The sequence below is a fragment of the Uloborus diversus genome, chromosome 4, assembly GCF_026930045.1.
Source record: "Uloborus diversus isolate 005 chromosome 4, Udiv.v.3.1, whole genome shotgun sequence".
Classification (NCBI taxonomy): Eukaryota; Metazoa; Arthropoda; class Arachnida; order Araneae; family Uloboridae; genus Uloborus; species Uloborus diversus.
In genome coordinates, this window is record NC_072734.1 from 43347806 (window position 1) to 43366967 (window position 19162).

The 19162-nt window shown below is 31.4% G+C and overlaps 2 protein-coding genes across 2 annotated transcripts; both read left to right on the top strand.

Moving 5' to 3' along the window:
- Positions 1-209: 209 nt before the first annotated feature.
- LOC129221354 (protein C10-like) lies at positions 210-8665 on the top strand. The gene is made up of 3 exons (XM_054855825.1): positions 210-354; positions 7056-7232; positions 8374-8665. The coding sequence occupies exons 1-3, from the start codon at positions 312-314 to the stop codon at positions 8505-8507; spliced, it is 354 nt and encodes a 117-aa protein (XP_054711800.1). The 5' UTR covers positions 210-311; the 3' UTR covers positions 8508-8665.
- A 4585-nt stretch (positions 8666-13250) lies between these two features.
- On the top strand, positions 13251-19162 carry LOC129219752 (mitochondrial transcription rescue factor 1-like). Its single transcript, XM_054854046.1, has 4 exons — positions 13251-13705; positions 16715-16863; positions 17086-17158; positions 18601-19162. The coding sequence occupies exons 1-4, from the start codon at positions 13472-13474 to the stop codon at positions 18805-18807; spliced, it is 663 nt and encodes a 220-aa protein (XP_054710021.1). The 5' UTR covers positions 13251-13471; the 3' UTR covers positions 18808-19162.

Below are 19162 nucleotides of genomic sequence, written 5' to 3' on the forward strand. Positions count from 1 at the left end.
TCGCTAGCTTGGCAACTATTTTGAAAAATTCAATATTTTTATTGCCAAATTTACCTTATTTTTCCCAGAGTTGGCGATACTTGTTCAATTTTCACTGACGTCAACTTTTACAGCCTTTCGGATAACCTGAGTAGTTAACTACTTGATTACAATTCCCTACATTTTCCCCTAAGTAAATAGAGGCTAAGTCGACTCCGCTGATCCAACCTATACGCTCTCGATTTTCAATTAGTTTTTTCTTTCTAAAACGTAAACATCCGAAATTCAGAATTTAAATGAAATTTCGGCTAACATTTTTTTAATCTTCAGGAATGGCTATTGCTCTTCCTGTGCTAACTCCTGAAAGAGCTAAAGGTGATTTTTTTGTCGTTTCTGTACTATCCTTTTTGTTATTAAATATGTGTAATGACATATGATTGATCTAAAGGATGCTAAAGTAAAAGTAAACCACGATTTTTTAATCACGTTTTCTGTATATCAGTGAATAGTCATGGATTTCAAAATTTTCAGAAATCGCTGCCGAAGATTATGCATATTAACTAGTATTCGTTGATAAAAGGCTTTATTTGTTTTAAAATTAATAATAATAAATAACTCGCAGTTGACAGTAGTGCTGTGAAGATCTATGTTTTTCCTGGATTCTAAAAGTTAAGACCAATAAAAAATAAACACAGTTGTTTCAAAATAAGAACAAAACTTCGTGGAAATCTAAAGGAAATTAAAAGGACAGCCAGGTTCAGAGCCCTGCCAAATTGAGTTAGAGTCGGAACTATTAAAGTTTCTTAAAATTTTGGCAATCAAATCAGCGAAATTATAGATGTAAAATATATTAGCTAATTAACCTTTCTGCACTCACATTTTTTCATCATCCTTAATTTTATGCAACTTTGATTAGATTTCAAAAGATGAGATCAGGGCTGGCAAGTTTCTGTGGTGGCAGTAGAAACCGGCATGGCAAAAACTCACAAAATGACAAAAAAATAATTGATATATGATAGAAAATGCATGGAAAAATTAATTAATTCTAAACCAAAGCGCAATTTAATTACAATATTATCACAATTCAAAATCAAATATTACATTGTTTGGACCCTCTTAGAAAAGGTGGTTTCAAAAATCTAAACAGCTTCTCAACTTATTATGCCTCGAGGAACAAGCAATGTTCATGAAACTTTCATCTATTGTATTTTTTTTTAATTAGTCCACCATGTAGTTACTGGGAAAGTGGTAAAAATTTGACTGGAAAAATGAGTTTCGAGAAAAATGGGGCAAATTTGTTTTGCAAACAAGCGATCACATTACAATCAGTAATGCGTGTAGAATTCTGTATGTCACTCCTCTTTCCTAAGCACCCATATTTTTTCTCCTATGTTAGATTAATCCAAATATTATGAGTAGAGACGTACCAAGTACTCGGTAACTACTCGGTATTCGGCCAATTTGGCGAGTACTCGGTACTCGGCCGAATTCTGATCAGATACTCGGCCAATACCGAGTAGTTGCAAAAATTGAATATTGTCCAAGGCAGATACTAAAATTTATTTTTAAAAAAGCAAGCATTATGTTCTGCAATCATTTACAATTAAAATTTATAAGTCAAATTTAAATTTTGAGAATAATGAAGTTTGTAATGCTTCAATGGAATAAATCTTTATTTTACTGTCCCCAAAGTTAATAAAACTTATTTATTAAAAAATATGCAAAAAAGGTAAGTATAGAAAATATGGAATTTTTATATTAAAAATGGATTTTTGTTACAAACAAAAATTAGTTATAAAAAATATAAAAATACCTTTGCTTAAAAAATAAAAGGAAATAAAACAACGTTAAAAGCACAGTGCAGGAACACTGCAGACGCGTGTTTTGGGATTACAGGGAATTCCTTTTTCAATGCACAAAATGGGAGCTCGTGGATTTAAAGGCATCCGACAAAAGTCAGGTTTTTTTGTCGAATGTCTTTACATTCTTTAGTTCACATGTTATGCACTGAAAAAGACGTTCCTTGTAAAAGGGGGGGGGGACAGAAACACGTGTCTGCAGTGTTCCTGCACATTTGTTGTATTAAAATTATTTATGTTTGGTGGACTAAAACTATGATTGGTATAAATTTGTTTTAATTCCAACTTGATTATTCATACCTTTTATTTATTTATTTTTAATTTTAAAAATAATTTTTTTGTAAAATTTTTGACATAAACAAAATTGTTTATATAATGCTTAATTGAATTTCAGCAGGAATTCAGTTTTAAAAACTATTATATAGACAAGGAGGTCTATACTGCTATTCCAATAAGTTCAAAATTCATCACATGTGTGTCGGTGGTTCTTCTTAAAACATAATTGAAGCTTGATAACTCGGCCGAGTAGTGAAAGGCCGAGTAATCGGTAACTCGGTACTCGGCCAAAGTGCTACTTGGTATGTCTCTAATTATGAGCATCTGCTATTGAAAAGTTCCCTTTCTGAACTAAATCAAGGCACTAGCATAGGATTTTATTTTCTACAATGATGAAATAAAGTTTTAATTTTCCATTTACTTAAATTTCTATCATTCAGTAATTACTTCAGTTATTGAAGACAATTTTAAGTTTTTGCCAATTTTAACCAGTTTTTAACACTGACACAGCAAAAACTAGTTTCTGTCGGCACAAAGCCAACCCTGGATGAGATAGTGGTGTGAACAAAAAAAGGTTTACTGATGCCCTGTTCCGAATGTTCTATGCATCTAGCCTCCAGCCCTAGGCATTAGTTTGAATTATGAGATAGTACAAATTTTGTTTTTCCCCCATCACTAATTATGATAGGATCCTACTTGTTATGTGTCTTGTTTCTCTAAATGGCTCCTATCGCAATAATAATTATGAAGAAAAGCATAATTTGAATTTAAGATTTCAGAGTTCAAATTAATACCAAGGGCTGGTTGCTGTTTTTCTTTTTTTTTTTTTTTTGTGAACAGTGCTGCCATAGGGGACTGGTGCCCTCAAAAAATGTGGAGAGTCAGGGGGGGGGGGGGCAATTTTTTTTTTAAATTTAATTTTAATGTCATTGTTGATTAATGACCTTCTCTAAATAATTCCACCCTTATGAAATAAATTCTTGCTTTGTTTAACACTTGAATCAATCAGTTTTATCACTTTTCGATTGATCGCTCATTTAAAACTCAGAAAAGTAGAGGGGCGAAGCCCCTTCACTTTTAAAAGTGAGAGGACAGCAAATGTGCTCAAAAACCAATGTATAAGATGATACTACCAAATTTTTCACAGTGAAAGTTGTTGGTGTACAGTAGACCCTCCTTTTGCGTGGATTTAAATATACACTATTTAGGATTTGACGTCTTAATTTTGATCTATGCGAATGAGGTTTGATTTTACACAGATAAAATTTGTGCCTCCTTCAAAAACTACTCCAGAGATTGCAGATAACATGCAATGAACTGCCTTTTGGTGTGGCAGTAAGCAACCTTGACTCACAGGAGATATTTTTGCTGTTGGTTTCAAAGTTTTTTATCAGAAATAAAGTTTTTTAACTCATACAATTCAGAGCTCACTGGAAGGGGAGCTTTTAGAAGTGACATCACTCTCCAAGGGTCCCTTGTTCCTGTCACCAAAGTAACTTGCCCATGTATGGGGCCCTTGGAGTTTTAGAAGTGACAAAGGACCAAACCACAGAGGATACTGACATAGATGATACAGTCGAAAACTTCCACGATGGAAGTTTTTAGCCATTCTTTCTTGACAATCATAAAATATCTTTCTGATTTGTTAGTAAGGGAAGATGGTGTCATGGAAATGTTACAAGTGATCATGAATTGCAAATGCCCTGCAAATAACTACAGAGGTAAAAATTATGATGTATTCATGTACCACTAGAATGAAGTTACTCCTATTTTAACACGGCATTTAATTTATTAATTTTCGTAGAATGAAACCGCCGCATAAAGAGAGAGTCTACTGTATTATTAACTAGAGCAATGCTTTATTTCTAGCAAAAGAAGCACAGGAGCCTTATAGTAAGGGGTGCCTACCCTCCCCCCTAAGGGCAAGGGAGCACACCACCCTCATAATCCCAGGGACCCCCCTAGCACCATGACCCCTTCCCCCTTCTCGAGTGGGCACCCCTGTTATAGTCTTCAGAAATGTAAAAGAGAGAGTTGAAAAGAAGTGAAGGAGCTAATTTCCCATGCAAGTTAAACCCTGAACTAGGGGACAGTGAACCTCATATTAGTGCTTACAGTTTTTTATAAAATGGACAAATTATCTTCTTGCATAAATGCATGGAAAGATATTTAACTATAGGGAGATACAACCAGGGAGAGAACACCAAGGCACTTTGGTCTGCTTTTCATTTTTTATCTTCTAAAAAAATTAAATGAGTATTTTGATTTTCTGTTATAAGGTTTATTAAATATTTCTAATCATCCCAGTTTTTTTTTTGAAAAATTTTCTATTCATTAATACATTAATTTTTCAACCTGACCTTGCAAAGTGGACCAATGTGTCTATAACAAATATTATCATATTCTTGTGCAAAATAAATAATTACTGAGCAATGCAAACAAAACCTGCAATGTAGAAAAATTCTTAATAAAAATATAAATATTCAAAATCAGTATGCCTAATGTCATTGCTTCGTAATTAGAATGTAGGGTGATATTCCTGTTTATAAGCAAGTGTCCAATTTCATGTCAACCTGTAATATACCATAAATATCAACCTGTGATCATCAAAAACAATAATTCACACCAATATGATAAACTTCATTTTATGTGCTGCAATTTTTAATAATGGAAATTTTTTTTCTATTAATTATATTCCAAAACTTCTCATCTGATATAAATTAAGAACAATGTTATTTTAAAGATCCAAAAGTTTCTATTTCCTTATCTCCTGTCAATTGAACAAATTCAGATATGTATGTAGATAATGTTGAGGGGTTCGAAGGCGAGGGTGCTTCGTATTTCATTGAAGACTAATGATGTAAGCACATAGATATTTTATTACTGGACAGAGTTACAGCTCACAGCAAGTACACAGATGCGAGGATTGCACAAGAGAATAGCCACACACTCAGATAGCGTTTGCATACATCAACAGAGCGGGGCGCTGTCTAGTGGCCAAAGCTCCCACAACAGGTAAGGGTGGTTCGAAAATACACGTAAAAAAAAATTTCCCAGATAACAGGTCACCCAAAAATATTTTTAGACTTGGGGATAGTAATGTACTGAAAGAATTTTAGCTTCCTATATTTTAACTGAAAGAGGGTGCTCAACCCCCTCCCCCAAACTTCATTAGTATAGGGAGGTGGGTTAAAAAAATACATTGAATTGGAAAAACAATGCTACCTATTATAATATACACTAGTAATATGCATATACATTGCAATAAAATAATTATTTATGAAAAAACAGCTGGGGAAATTAAATGTTTCTACATTTGTAGCATTTCTATGCTATGTTTAAATGAAGGGGTCACTGAGCACCCTTTTAAAATATGAGTAAGAAGCTAAAACTTTTACAGCATAATACTATTAGTAAGTCTTTAAAAAATGGGGGGTGTCCTGAATTCTAGCAGAAAAAAAATTTTTTTGAACCACTCTAATGTAGATGGCTCGGTCACATTTACTTAGCAAAAAAGATGTCCATTGTCTTGGTGATATGAAATAGTTAAAAGTGCTTTTCAGAGACGATCGGTGGCATTTTGCTGTGTGATTTTAACCGTGTTGAATGTCATTTCTAATTTTTATAGCTAATAATAAAATTAAAAAACGTTTTACATAGCATTAACTTTAAACGGAAATATTTTTATCGTTGTCATACAGTGGCCGGCACACGTAAAACAATCGGCAGGCACATTGGTGCCCGCGTGTATGCGGTTGGGAATGCCTGGTTTATCATATGCAGTGGAATAAATCGAGTACGAAAACTCTTAACAAGAAAAATTGATTAACACAAAATGGTACAATGGTCAGATACAAATGATACAATAGTCACTGCAATTTAATACAAAGCTTTTAGCACAAAATTCTTTTTAACACGAAAAAATATCGAGTATCCTCAGTTTTATTTTAAATGTTTTTCACTGTATGATGTAAGCAAGTTCATTCAGTATAATGCATTCTGCTTTAGTTAGAAGTCAAGCTTTTTACCCTTTTAAGGAATTCTAGCAAAAGTTGATTAATACAGTGGAATCTTGCTATTTCTACATACAGGCACACTGTAAGGCAGCTTAAAAGGTGAATCATTTTACTTGGAAGATAAAATGTAAGTTTAATTAATCTGTTCCAGACCACAGATAATTGCTGATATTTAAACCTATGAACAACAATAAATACACAGTACTGTACATGAAATAACTACATAAAACTTGAACTATACTTTGCTTGTACTGAGATGAGCTTATCACATAAGTAGAAAGGAGGAAGGGAGACGTTGATGTTACTATTTGGAACGGAATCGCCTTCGACAAAAGTATCAAGTTACAGTCCTTCTGGTGTTTTCAACTGTCTTTCAAGTGTTATTTCTTTTGTCTCTTCTCACTAGAAGAACCTCTAAAAACCTATCCAATGTTGTCTGTCGTTGAGCAAATTGATGCTCTTGTTGACCACAGCAATGTTGTGATGCCACACTTTTTCACCATTCTGTTTTCATACAGTGGTAACACAGTTCTTTAATTTCTGTTATGGAAATGCTTCTCTTACTTCTTACCTGAAGAAAGCTCTTCAACCACTTCTTCTTGCTAATCCATATGCAGTTTTTCAATTGTCTGCTCATTTCTGTGGTCTTCAACCAACTCTTTTAAGTGCTGCTGTCCAAGTAAGGAAGAAGCGTACAAATGAGGAATTCAATTTTTCTTGAACAAGTTGGACAAATAACAAGTAGTACGAAAAGAGAGGCAGACAAATGCTGGAGTTTCACTTTAAATTTTAATTTTAAAAAAAATGTATAAAACTTTTTATGGAAAATGTTGAAAATTAGTTAAGTCATTCAGAATTATTGAAGTATAAAAATGAAAGTTCAAATAATTTGTAAAAACTTATGTTTGATTAATTTTTATTTTAGCTGCCCTCAAAGACATTATTGCAGCTCTTTCCTTGCCAGATAACTTAGCAAGATTAACTGAAGCAAAGATTAATGCTGGAAACGACATGTTATTATACATGCAGTTAGTCTTTCCATTAGCGACACAAATTCAGCAGGAAGTGATACAAGATTATGGTTTTCCTGCTAACCGTGAAGGTAAGCCTTAATAAATTATTTTTCCCCTGAAATACAACCAGGGCCAGATTTGGAAGTGTGGAAGCCCTGGGGCAACGAAGGAGTGGAGGCCCCTAATCAGGGTTCGAAAAGATCATCATATTTTCGAAAATATCCGATACTTTGATATATATCCAAATATTTTGATACATATGTATATATCTGATACTTTCGACCCGTGAAAGTTAGGATATTTTGTAAAAATTTTATTGTGGGGGGCCCCTTTGTTGTGGAGGCCCCGGGGCAGTAGCCTAGCCTGTCCTCCCTTAAATCGGACCCTGAATATAACTTAAAGGCTCATACGAGTGAAGCAGCTGCTCACAAGGTTTGAGATTTGTAATGTTGTAGTAGCTCTCCCAAAAATCAATCCCCCTTTCCAATGTCCATCTCCATCCTTCCATACTTACTAGAAAATATTTTCACAGCTACAAATTATTTTCTTAAACACAGTAGTTGGAACTCTCTTAATATACGATCACTTTTAAGTGAAATCACGGTTAAAACAAACATTTTTTTTTCGTTAAGTTTGGCTTACTATTTAAGTACATAAAAAAAATTCATTTATAATGTTTGTTATAAATTGAAAGTCTCAGCTAAGGTAAACAAGAATTTCTATTCATTTCACTGAAAATGTTCGTAATTAAACACTATAGTTTTCTTTTTTAGAAATTATTTATCATTTTTAAAGATGTAGATGACCGATTGTGTGTTGAAAACAAAATGTTAAATCTTTTGCACCACATACATACACTTGTTAACCTGTGAACATTTCAGTATGCTTGGAGACAGAAATGTCTATCTTCCATTGTTAGATTATAATCTGTCTCTTATTTTCCCCAATAAGCATTCAATTCTATGTAATAATTTTTTTTTTCTGAATGTGCTGCTAATTTGATTATAATGTGTGTATTAGCAACAACAGTTGGCAATCGGTAGTTTTTTTTTTTTTAATAAGATAAAATTTTTGCATTTTTTCGCAGTATCATTTTAACTTATTCACAAACGACTTATGCGAAGAAATTCGTGGATTTTTCCCCTTTTGTATTAGCGGTGTTCAACTGTAAATATTTTTGTAAAAAATCCCTGCCTAATAATAATTTAATATGTATTTATTTTATTGCAGGCTTGTTGCAGTTTACTCGTACAATAAATTTGCTGATCAAGGAGCACAATGATATTTCTCAAATGAATGATGATTTAAAATCACTTTTAATTCCACCAATGGTTATGCCATATTCCCACTCATCTATTAACTAATACATTTTAGTCATTTACTTTTATAAATTTAAATTGTTGTTTAATATTTGACATAGTTTTTGAGAAATTTAATGTACATTATGTTTTTATATGTTTTTATTGTTCACTTTTATATAGCACTTGTTTAATTCCAGAAAATCATGTGTAATAAAACATCATTTTTACCATTATTTTCCTGTTTTTATGTCTCCTACTTTTTTATATTTTAAAAATTATTTCATATAAAAGCATCAACTTACTTTATTTTTTTTTCTTCTTCCTTGTTCTTGAAACCGCCATATAATAATGAAAAACAAAACTACTCCCTCATCTATGAAATCCATTATAATGCAAAAAAAAATTTTGTACACCTACATTCTACTCAATAAAATCGATCTGCAAAAATTAGAAGAAAAACAAACTCATTCATCAAAATATTTCTTTTCCAAGTTTTGTGGTTAATTTATTTTTATATTTATTTTGTTCAGTTTTAAAGCTTCTCAACAGCAATGTGTAATCAGGGTTCTCACGGATCCGTGAAAATGCTTTATTTTAGTGCTCTGTTACAAAGTACCCTTCAAAGTGCTTAATTTTGAATAACAATTTTTTATTATTTTGACGAGGTGCTTTATTTTTTATTTCTTTTTCCTGCAAGTCTTCAAGGTTGGGTTTTGGACTGTCCGAAACTGATTTAGAACAGGACAGGTGGTTTTTACCCTTCAAAACTGTCCAAAAGTATGCTAAAGCTAAAGGGGGTCTAATCAATTTGTATTTACTTCAATATTTTCTTAATGCATAAATATAAAAATTAATGAGTTTTAATTAATGAGTATTTGATATTATTTTTCTTCAAAATGTTCATTTAAAAAAAATTTTGTTTTAAAAATTGCCACTAACTCTATTACGTAAAAACTTCCCTATGTAACAGTAGAGTTATGAAAGGACATTCACAACACTAACAAGTTAAATAATTTAAGTTCCATTTATAATTCAAAGAAGTGTTATTAAATGTGTAATAATTAGATGCAAAAAAAAATCTTTTTAATGGTTTTTGCATATAAGTTTTACATGTTGTTTTAATAAAAATTATTTTTTAAATCATAGATAAAAGAACAATAAATTGATGGTTAGATACATGCATGTGTGTTTTAAAACTTGTGCTATTTCTTTTTTAAATTCATATTTTTCATAAAATGCATTCTGTAATGACAAAAAATTGTCCATTTATTGAATTTAAGTCATTTATAGCAGTAATATTTGAACAATTTCTTTTGCACACATAAATGTCAAAAAATTTAGTTACTAGTATGAAAAAAAAAAACTTTTTATTGAAGAATTCAACTTTTATGTAACTAAATTATAATCAGCTGTATAAATAAGTTACAAATATATTTATACTTGAATGTTCACATTGACTAAATACTCAACATAAAACAATCACTTTGACACATTTTGTTCTCTTTTTGATATTTTCTCGCAAAATACATTTTCTCTGAAAATATGGTTTTGTACAGGACGGTAAAAATCACGGTAAATACCGTCGTTTTTACCCTACTGTCCAAAACCTTGCCAACCCTGCTTCAAAATTAAAAATTCTTATAAATATTTTTTTCAATCATCTCTTTCTGTATTATTGCTAATCCCACTGTTGAGTGGCAGCTTGTGGGAGGGGGCCCGGGCCCCCTTGCTTTTTTCAGACAAAAATTTATAACTTTTTATTTGCTTTCGTTTTGTGCGTACGTGCTTAAAATGAAAAAAAAAAAGGATTTGCAGTGTTTTCTTGTGTATAATTCATGGATTACCTGTTTAAAAAGTGTAAAATGATAAGGTGCGGATTTTACGCTGCCGCTGATTATCTGTGTGGTCCCCCCCTCCCCCCTCGAACACCAGCGCATTCAACCTCAATATTTACAGCAGGATTCACATAGACAGTCGCCCTGCTTGTATGTTGTTTATTTCACATGTCTTGAATGCTCTTATTACACGATTCAGGCTATGTAAATGAACAACATACAATAAAGGAAGAAGCCTTCATTTGCGCAAGATTATACTGTTTGCTCCTTTCTTGAATCTTTGCTTTCAAGTAATTAGCATATTATAATGACAATTTAGAGAAGAAATCATTATTTTTTAGATTAGTTTTTAATGTACCTTAGAAGTTATTACTTCTTCACGTTTTTAATTTAGTTGCTAAAATAATATATTATTTTTTAAATTTTTTTTTGCATTGTATTATCTGCGGGTATTATTATTTATGGAAAAATTTAAGTGGAATAGTTTCTAAACCCCTCCTCATAATATCATAGAATATTGTGCTTAAGTTTTTTGGACTTAAATTTCTAAAAAAATTAAAGGGGCAAGCTCCAGAACCCCTTCTTGTAAAAATTTTTCCAAGTTTGTCTACAGTTGCTGTGTAACAGCAGTTTCGAAAAAATGAAGGGGGAAGGATTAATTGATTTCTTTTTATTTACAAAAATATCGGGAAAAGCCCTGCGGAGCTCCATTCCTTACCAACGTCAATAAATATGGCCTGTAACAGCGTTTTAAGGCTTCAATTTCTAAAAAGTGAATTCCGCTGTGCCGTTCTTTCCCCTAACATCATCAAAGACCATCTGAAATTGCGTTTTTAAAACTACAAGATTGAAAATTGAGAGATTTGATGAGCGAATCAAATTGATGAAATTGCTTTTCCTTACTATTCCGCCCCCCCCCCTCTCCCCTTAAAAATACTTTCTAGTTGCACCAATTGTGTGTTGTATTGCATGTACGTATGTGGATTATCGTTACAAGTTTGTTTTTTCATTTCAAAATATGCCTTCCCATTGTTGCACAGAAATTATTACTTGTTTTAAAATTACTGTTCATGTAGTTTTTAGGAAAATGTGACAAGTTATCAATAATTTGAAGAAAATAAAAAAAGTTCGATATTTTTTTAACTTAGTCTGCATAAAAATTCTGAATCTGGCCCATGGCCGCCGGTAGATTCATATGCAAAAGGATACACCCGCATGTAATTCACTTAAGAATTTTGTTTTTACTAGATTTTAATTTATTTATTTATTATTTTAATCTAGTTTATCTACTTTTATTTTATTTATCTTAAAGCGATTACTGAGATGCATTTTCATCTTTGTTAAAGTTAATTAATTTATAATTTTTACTTATTTCTCTGATTTTTGCGCTTTTGTATTTTGGTCTTGCTTAAAATAAAATTAATTTTACTCATTCAAAATAATTAGTTATTAGAGGATTAAAAATAATATAACTATTAAAAATATTATATTAATATTGCTTCTTAAAATTTATTTATTTATTTTGAAAAGCTAGGGGGTGAAAGTGCCTCCCTGCAGCCCCCTGATCGGTGCTGCAAGGGAGGCGTGTACTGCAGAGTCGGAAAGCGTACTGGACATAAACGTGAGATTAATAATTTTCGTTACGTCTTTTGTAGCTTTTCCTTCCTAATTATGCAAATATTATTTTTGAAAGTCAGGGAGTGAAAGTGCATCACCCTGCCAGCAATCATGAACATAAACATGAGATTAATATCTTTCATGGTTTACTTAGTAGTTTTAAATATTTTGTAGCTTATCCAGTGTTTAAAATGAATTTATTTTATTTTTTTGGCACAAATAATTATTTTAAGAAAATCAAATTATAAAAAAATTTTCAAGGCACGAGCCGCCACTGCTAAGTAGGTTACTTTGTTAATGATTTCAATTTTTTTTCTTTTCAAAATTAATATTGATGATTTCCAAAAAGATTTCCCTGCTCCAATTTTTTGTTTCCTTTTGCAAAAACTGAAACACAGCAAAGAATAAGTTGATTTGCTTCACACATTTTATCAAAATTGTATAAATACCCATTTTTTTTCCTTTCGAAATTTTTGCAGACTAGTTAGACTCTTTTTTCTGATCCTTCCCTTGTATTATTGTAATTTTTAACTACAATTTGGAGTTTTTAAACTATAACTTTAAAACTTTTCTATTTTTACTATACCTTTTAATTTTAACATAATATAATCATTATATGTGGCTGTGAGAAATCAAAGTTCTTTGTGCTCTGAGTTTGATTTAGTTTCTTCTAACAATTTTTTTATGCTAGTGTTTTAAATTATCAAAATAAACACAAACCTTCTTAGATCATTTTTTTTTTTAAATAATTTTTAAACGCAATATTGAACGGTTCTGCTAAAAAAAAAGATGCTCCACAAACCACTGTAGCTGACTCTCAAATCCTTTGTTTTAAAATTTCAATCCTGCATTAAGCTTAAATTTTGCATTTGCATCTCCTAAAAATTTCAATGGCGCAGTCTGCGCCATGACCCCCTTCCCAGATGGACACCCCTGTATAAAAGTGCGCTGGTGGATATTGGCTACAAAAGCTTTGTTTTTATTATTGTATCCTAGTCATCATTTCTTTTTTTATTTGCCTCGTGCTACCTATTCTAGAAAATCACCAATCATTATATGACAACTATTAACTACTCAAAACATAATCTAATAGCCTAACTGCCGTTCTACCATTTCAATTTTGGAAAAAATCCTCGGAAGAGAACTTCAAATCCCTTTTCTCTAACGGTACTCAAAACCAAAAAAAAACAAGATGAGATGCACATGATCATGTTGTTCACGGCACTAGTCATGTGATCAACCATCGAGTTCAATCGGTAAGCCCATTCGAACAGAACCCAGTCCTGTGCTTCCCCCATCTTTTCCCTGTCTTGTTTCTGCAGACATTATTCTTTTAGGGTTGCCATAATTTTACTTGTTTTCAAGTTCAGCTTTCAGCACATGAATTTATTTTCATTTTGCATTGTGCTCAGCTGATGTAGAAAATTGTTTTCAAAATTGCAGCCTTTTAAAAAGTTTTCGTTTTTGGTTTCATTTTTTTTTTTTGGCGTGAAACATTTAGGCTGTGTTTTTTTTTCAGTTTTTTAATATTGATACCGCTAGTTAAAATAGTGTGACAAATTAATTATTGTTGCAATGTCTCTCCGCATACTTTGTAAAAATATTACAAAATACAATTTTTTGTTGGATAAACGTCGTTTTATTTCTTTAAGTGTAGCAAATTTATACTCAGGCAATTCTATTTCATTTAAACGTAACTTTAATACAAATATGTTATCGTTATTGAGAGTTACTTTAACAAACAGAGCATTTGAAGAACCCAAAAGAAATTTTTCCAAAAAAAAGAAGCCTCCTAAAAAGGAAATTGAAGTACGTTACATTAATTTTCATAGTTAATATTCTTTTAGTTGGTTCAAGGCTAATAAATCATAACTCAATAACAAAGTTTATCATTTTAATCTGTTTAAATCGCAAATTAAAATATGTTTCTGGAATGAAAAATACTAATTTATAAGGCTGCAATTTGTTCAGCTAGAAATAAAATTTACTATAGTTCTCACATTTTTCTCACTCATTAAATGTTCTTATTTATAAGAGTGACATATTTTTCTTCTGTTTGTGCCAATGTTTAAATGCATTTTATGTATTTCTACAAAAACGTTTGGTTTTTACAAATCTTTAGCATTAAATATTACATTTTTTGACAAATAAGTGAAAATTTTTGCTATCAAAAGTTTATTCTATAATCCACAATTGGCTTATTATGTTGCCCCAAAAATTGTCTCTTTAGATTATCCTCCGATTATGCACCCCCCCCCCCCCCCCAAAAAAAAAGTAATATTAATTTGAATTTTTGGCATCTTGAATTCAAATTATGTTTTTCACAATCACAAGCGTGTGTTTGTGTGGGCGCATGTGTGTGTAGGCGTTCATGTGTGGGCGCATGTGTGTATGGTATGCGTTCATGTGTATGAGTGTATGTATGTACGCCCGTGAGTAGCTGTTCATGTGTGTAGACGTGTTTGTATGTAGGCATGTGTGTGTGTATGTATGCGCGTGTGTGCAGGATATAGAATACAACATGGAGACAATTTCAGCTAGAGGAGCAGTATTGGGAGGGGTCGGTCGATGGTGTTGCTGCAGAGGGAGGTGGGGGGAAAATCAAAAGATATCATTCAACAGTCAAATGAAAACAATTAGCAATCTTGATTGCTCAAAAAAAAAAAAAAAAATCTATAGTTTTGGGCTCTAAAAGTTTCTTTAAATGCTTGGGTGTCAATAAAAAGCATGAAATTGGTTTGGAATAGGGCTCCAAATTAGCAGAAACATTACAAATTAATTTCATAAGCAATGGAAGAAAAAATTTCAAAAATTTACTTTCAAAAATAATTAATAAATTGAAAAGACAGCTGAAATCGTTTACATTTTAAATTTTATTCATACAGTGCTTGAACACAACGTGGACAAATACTGTTGTTGATGGTTAAGGGGGGGGGGGGGGGTACATGACCACCATGACCAGGGTTCGCCGATATATATCAGTCGATATATATCATGATATATATCACGATATATATCCAATATTTATTTTGAAGATACATGATATTTTCGATATTTATTTTTTCAACTGTATTTTCAATATAAAATTATATTAACCATAGCAATATTGTTTATTTATTATTATAAATAGCTAAAATGTTATGCACTATATTTTATTGATTTATTAATGCATCACTAATACAGAAAAATAATAAATATTTCTTTTTATTTTATATTCATTTTTAATGTAACAATTTTAATTTACATTAAAAGTGCCTGATTAAATATTAAAGTTGGTCAGTAAAAAAGAAAATGTTTTAGGACTGTGCTCTAACTAATGCATATTTTTTATTTTTGCATCATATAACTGTAAAAGTAGCTAACAGAAGAAAAATGAGTAAAACAGCTAATGCCAAATTAACTTCATTACAATTGACAAAAATGTAAAATTAAATGTTAGATATAAATAATGAGAGAAACTAATTTTTTTTAAGTTTATATATAATAATTCAACAAAATCAAGAGTGATTTGAGGATACATTTACTATTTTGAAGACTTTAGTTTCTACTAATTGAAGATATCGGATATAGATCAAAATATCAGATATTTTCGAACCCTGCCCATGACCCTCTCCTTGTATCCGCTACTATGCTGAATAGAGCAGCTGTTCACAACCTTTTTGATGTACAAACCAGCAAAAGCTTTTGAAAAAAATTCATACACCATTGCAGATTTTTTTTTTCTTCATTTATTCAAACATTTATTTCCAAGCTATAGCCATTTATTTGACGTATGACCACTTTACCCCATTGACCACTTTTCCCCACCAGACCCTACCTTATTGCTCACATATAACTCTTGAAATTTAGTGCAAAAACAAACTTCAAAATTGAATTATCTGACACAGGGCAAAATTGCCAAACCATTTTCCTGAACAAAACTTAAAAAGGGCACTTAAAAAATGAGGGTACTTAAAACCATTATAGCTTAAAAGTGATTACACAAAAACTGAGAAATGCAAATACCAAATTCACAAATTTTGATAGTTGATGGAGCCTGTGGATTGTTAAACAAAAGACTGTAATAAGGCTGCAAAGAGTTAAAAAGCAAATATCTATTGATATTGATTCAGTGCTAAAGCAACAATTAACAGCTATCGTAATTGCAAAAATAGATCCTTAAAAAACAAGGTAATCTTTTTATACATTAGTATAAAAAATTGGACCTGTGTGTGTTTCTGTGTTTTTTCTCTTTATAGGGTGTTGTGAATGTGTAAAATTTCTAGCATATTAAATGGTTCTTTCATTTAATATTTCTGAACATTTGGACATGTATAAGCATTTCTGAATAGTTTTCTTAATAATTTAAGATGCATTTATTTGTTATGGTAATTCGAGTTTTATAAGGGATCTGCAAAAAAAAACATTTTTTAGCGATCCAGAAAACCAGAAATTTCAGATATCTGGGATAGTGATGGTCCCAAACATCTTTGTTCTCATCAAGCTCTCGACTGTACTTGATATAAATCAGAAAAGTTAATTTCTTTCATTGTATTGATGTAGATTCTTATTTTTTAGAGAAAAAAAGACTTAACCACTATTGTTGGGGCAAACCTAACAAGGCAGTGTTGCGATGCTGTGATTAGGATCTGCGTACCCTTCTCAATGCTACCAGGTTGTTTGCCCCAACAATAGACACAAGATTGTTCTTAAGTCCCAAATTTTTATAATCCTTTTGATTTTTAATTAACTAATTAGATTTATAAAATATGGATGTTTTATTTCCTCTTCTCAAAACATCTATTTGTTAATTTTTATTTTCCTTTGTCATTTTTCCAGGATGAAGAGAGTGATACTGATGATGATGAAGATTACTCCAGCATTCAATCAGAAGAAGGGATGGAAGATGAACCTAATGCTATTCGAAAAATGGTGCCTTCTTTACGAATAGATACCATACTGAAAGCTGGTTTGGGAACTTCGAAAAAGTAATTTTATTTAAAATACATTTCTAAATTAAATTTAATGAAAACATAAATACTAACATAAACTTAAAACATATTTTGTAGCATGAGTGAAATTTTTTTACCTCATTCCTAAATGAGTTTTCTTGAGACTATTTTCTACTCAGATTTTATCTTTCAATAATTCTAAATGCTAATAATGCGTGCTGATTTCATGAGTATATGAATGTTATAATTTTGTATTAGGAAAATAGAAAAGGAATTTTATGCTGCCAGAATACGAGTCAATGAAGAACCAGTTTTGAAAAAAGCAACCATGGTAATGTGAAAATTTCTTGCTCACGCTAATAATTTTTTCTATACAGTCTAACTTGCTTATAACAAGCCCTGATTTAACAAGAACTCGGATTTAACAAGGAAATCAGAATAGATGTAACATTGTACCGATTCAGGCAATGTAAAATAAAATACATACAGTTAAGGATGAAGCTTTCATTTGCACAAGATTAGACCGGCTACGCTTTTGCTTTGACTCTGTCTTTTAGTTATTAGGTAATATAATCATAATTTCAAGAAGAAATCACTGTCTTTTAGATTAATTTTGTTTATACCTTAAAAGTTATTACTTCTTCATGTTTTTAATTCAATTGCTAAAATTGTATGTTAAATCAAAACTTCATTTTTTGTACCTTGTATTATCCGTGGATTATACGGAAGATTTTTTTTTCTTCAGACCGATTTTAGGACCTGAGGATTATAGGCCGCCATGGATAATACGCAGGAAAATAGGGTACATGTTACTATACTTACTGCATGGGGGACCCCCCCCTAAGATAAAGGGCGCACCCCCTAAATATTGCTAAAAGCCCCCTTTTAAAAGCAAGAGCCCCCTAAAAATGAGAAAAATACCCCTCAAAACACCTCCTCTAAAAATTTCAATGGCGCAGTCTGCGCCATGACCCCCTCCCCCAGATAGACACTCCTGCTTACTGATGAGAAACAATTTGTTTACAGAATACTTTAATGTGTTGCCTTTGGTATCTGCTAAATCAATATTCATTTTCTAATTTTTTTTTTTCAAATTATTGATAATGGTGGTATTTAAATAGTCAACATTGGTTAGATCTGGGCAGGTGGTGATGAAATAAATATAAATAACAAACCCCAAATTATAGAAACAAAAGCACCTATGTAAAGTCTTGGGAATGAATTTTTCATACTGTCTGTTAGTTTTGCTGTGGAAGTACTATCATGCAATGAATAGTTTGTTTTCTTATTAACTAGTAATAGCTAATGCTGTAGTAGGGAAAAATATTTTGGGGAACTCACCTTGAGGTTTGGAGAGACTCACAACAAAGAAAAGACGGTTTTAAATCAATTTACCAGACATTTGCATTATTTTTACATCGCCCTCTAATATTTTGGGGCATGGCATCCCCCTCCCCCAACTTCAGCACTGCTAATATCATAATAATAATACTTTTTTAAATGCCTTGTACATAAAATACAGTAATTGAGAATATGTCAACTTCAGCTTTCTATCCATTTGTATGATGAATAATTTCCCACTCTGAGGAGGGTTGTGGCTATACTCAGTTGACATTTCATTGATCAAGAAAGCTGAAATAAAGTAACTCAGTACTGTGCTTGTGCAAGGTGGTGAGAGTCTAATATGCCAGTGTATATTTTACAGATCATTTAATATTCATAAATAATACATTTTCAACATGAATTCAAACTGATCTAAGTTATTGATTTCAGGTAATATCTGGTGATGAAGTTGACCTTATCAAAGGATTCAGCCCAGAGAATAGTAAACTACTCATCGTTGATAGAGTTATGATTAAATCTATTGACAAAATTAGTGGAACTGGAAACTATCCTGTAAATTTACTAGTTTTTAAATCATTGACAATTGAAAATTATCCTAAACCATGGGCTCCTTCAAGTTCTTCTGAAGTAGATTGAATATGTCACTTTGTGGAAGCTATTTGTTTTGTTGAAAAATCTTTGAAATACATGTTCTGTGTACCTCTGCTTATGTTTTTAAATAGTACTTTTTATAAGAATTTATTTCATTGTTATTTGTTTAACTAAAATATGCTTTAGATGATTATCAATAATTAATTTGGAATATGAAAATTCCTTCATTAAAATGAGTATTAAATTTTCAAATGTTAACCTCTTCTGAGCCTGTTCTTATAAAGTAAAGAAATCGTTGTAAGAAGAGCTATCCTTGGTTTCACTATCCTAACCCACTTCTTCAAGAACTAATAAATACAAACTGTGGGCATGTAGAAAAGTTTTTTTTTTTTTTTTTTTT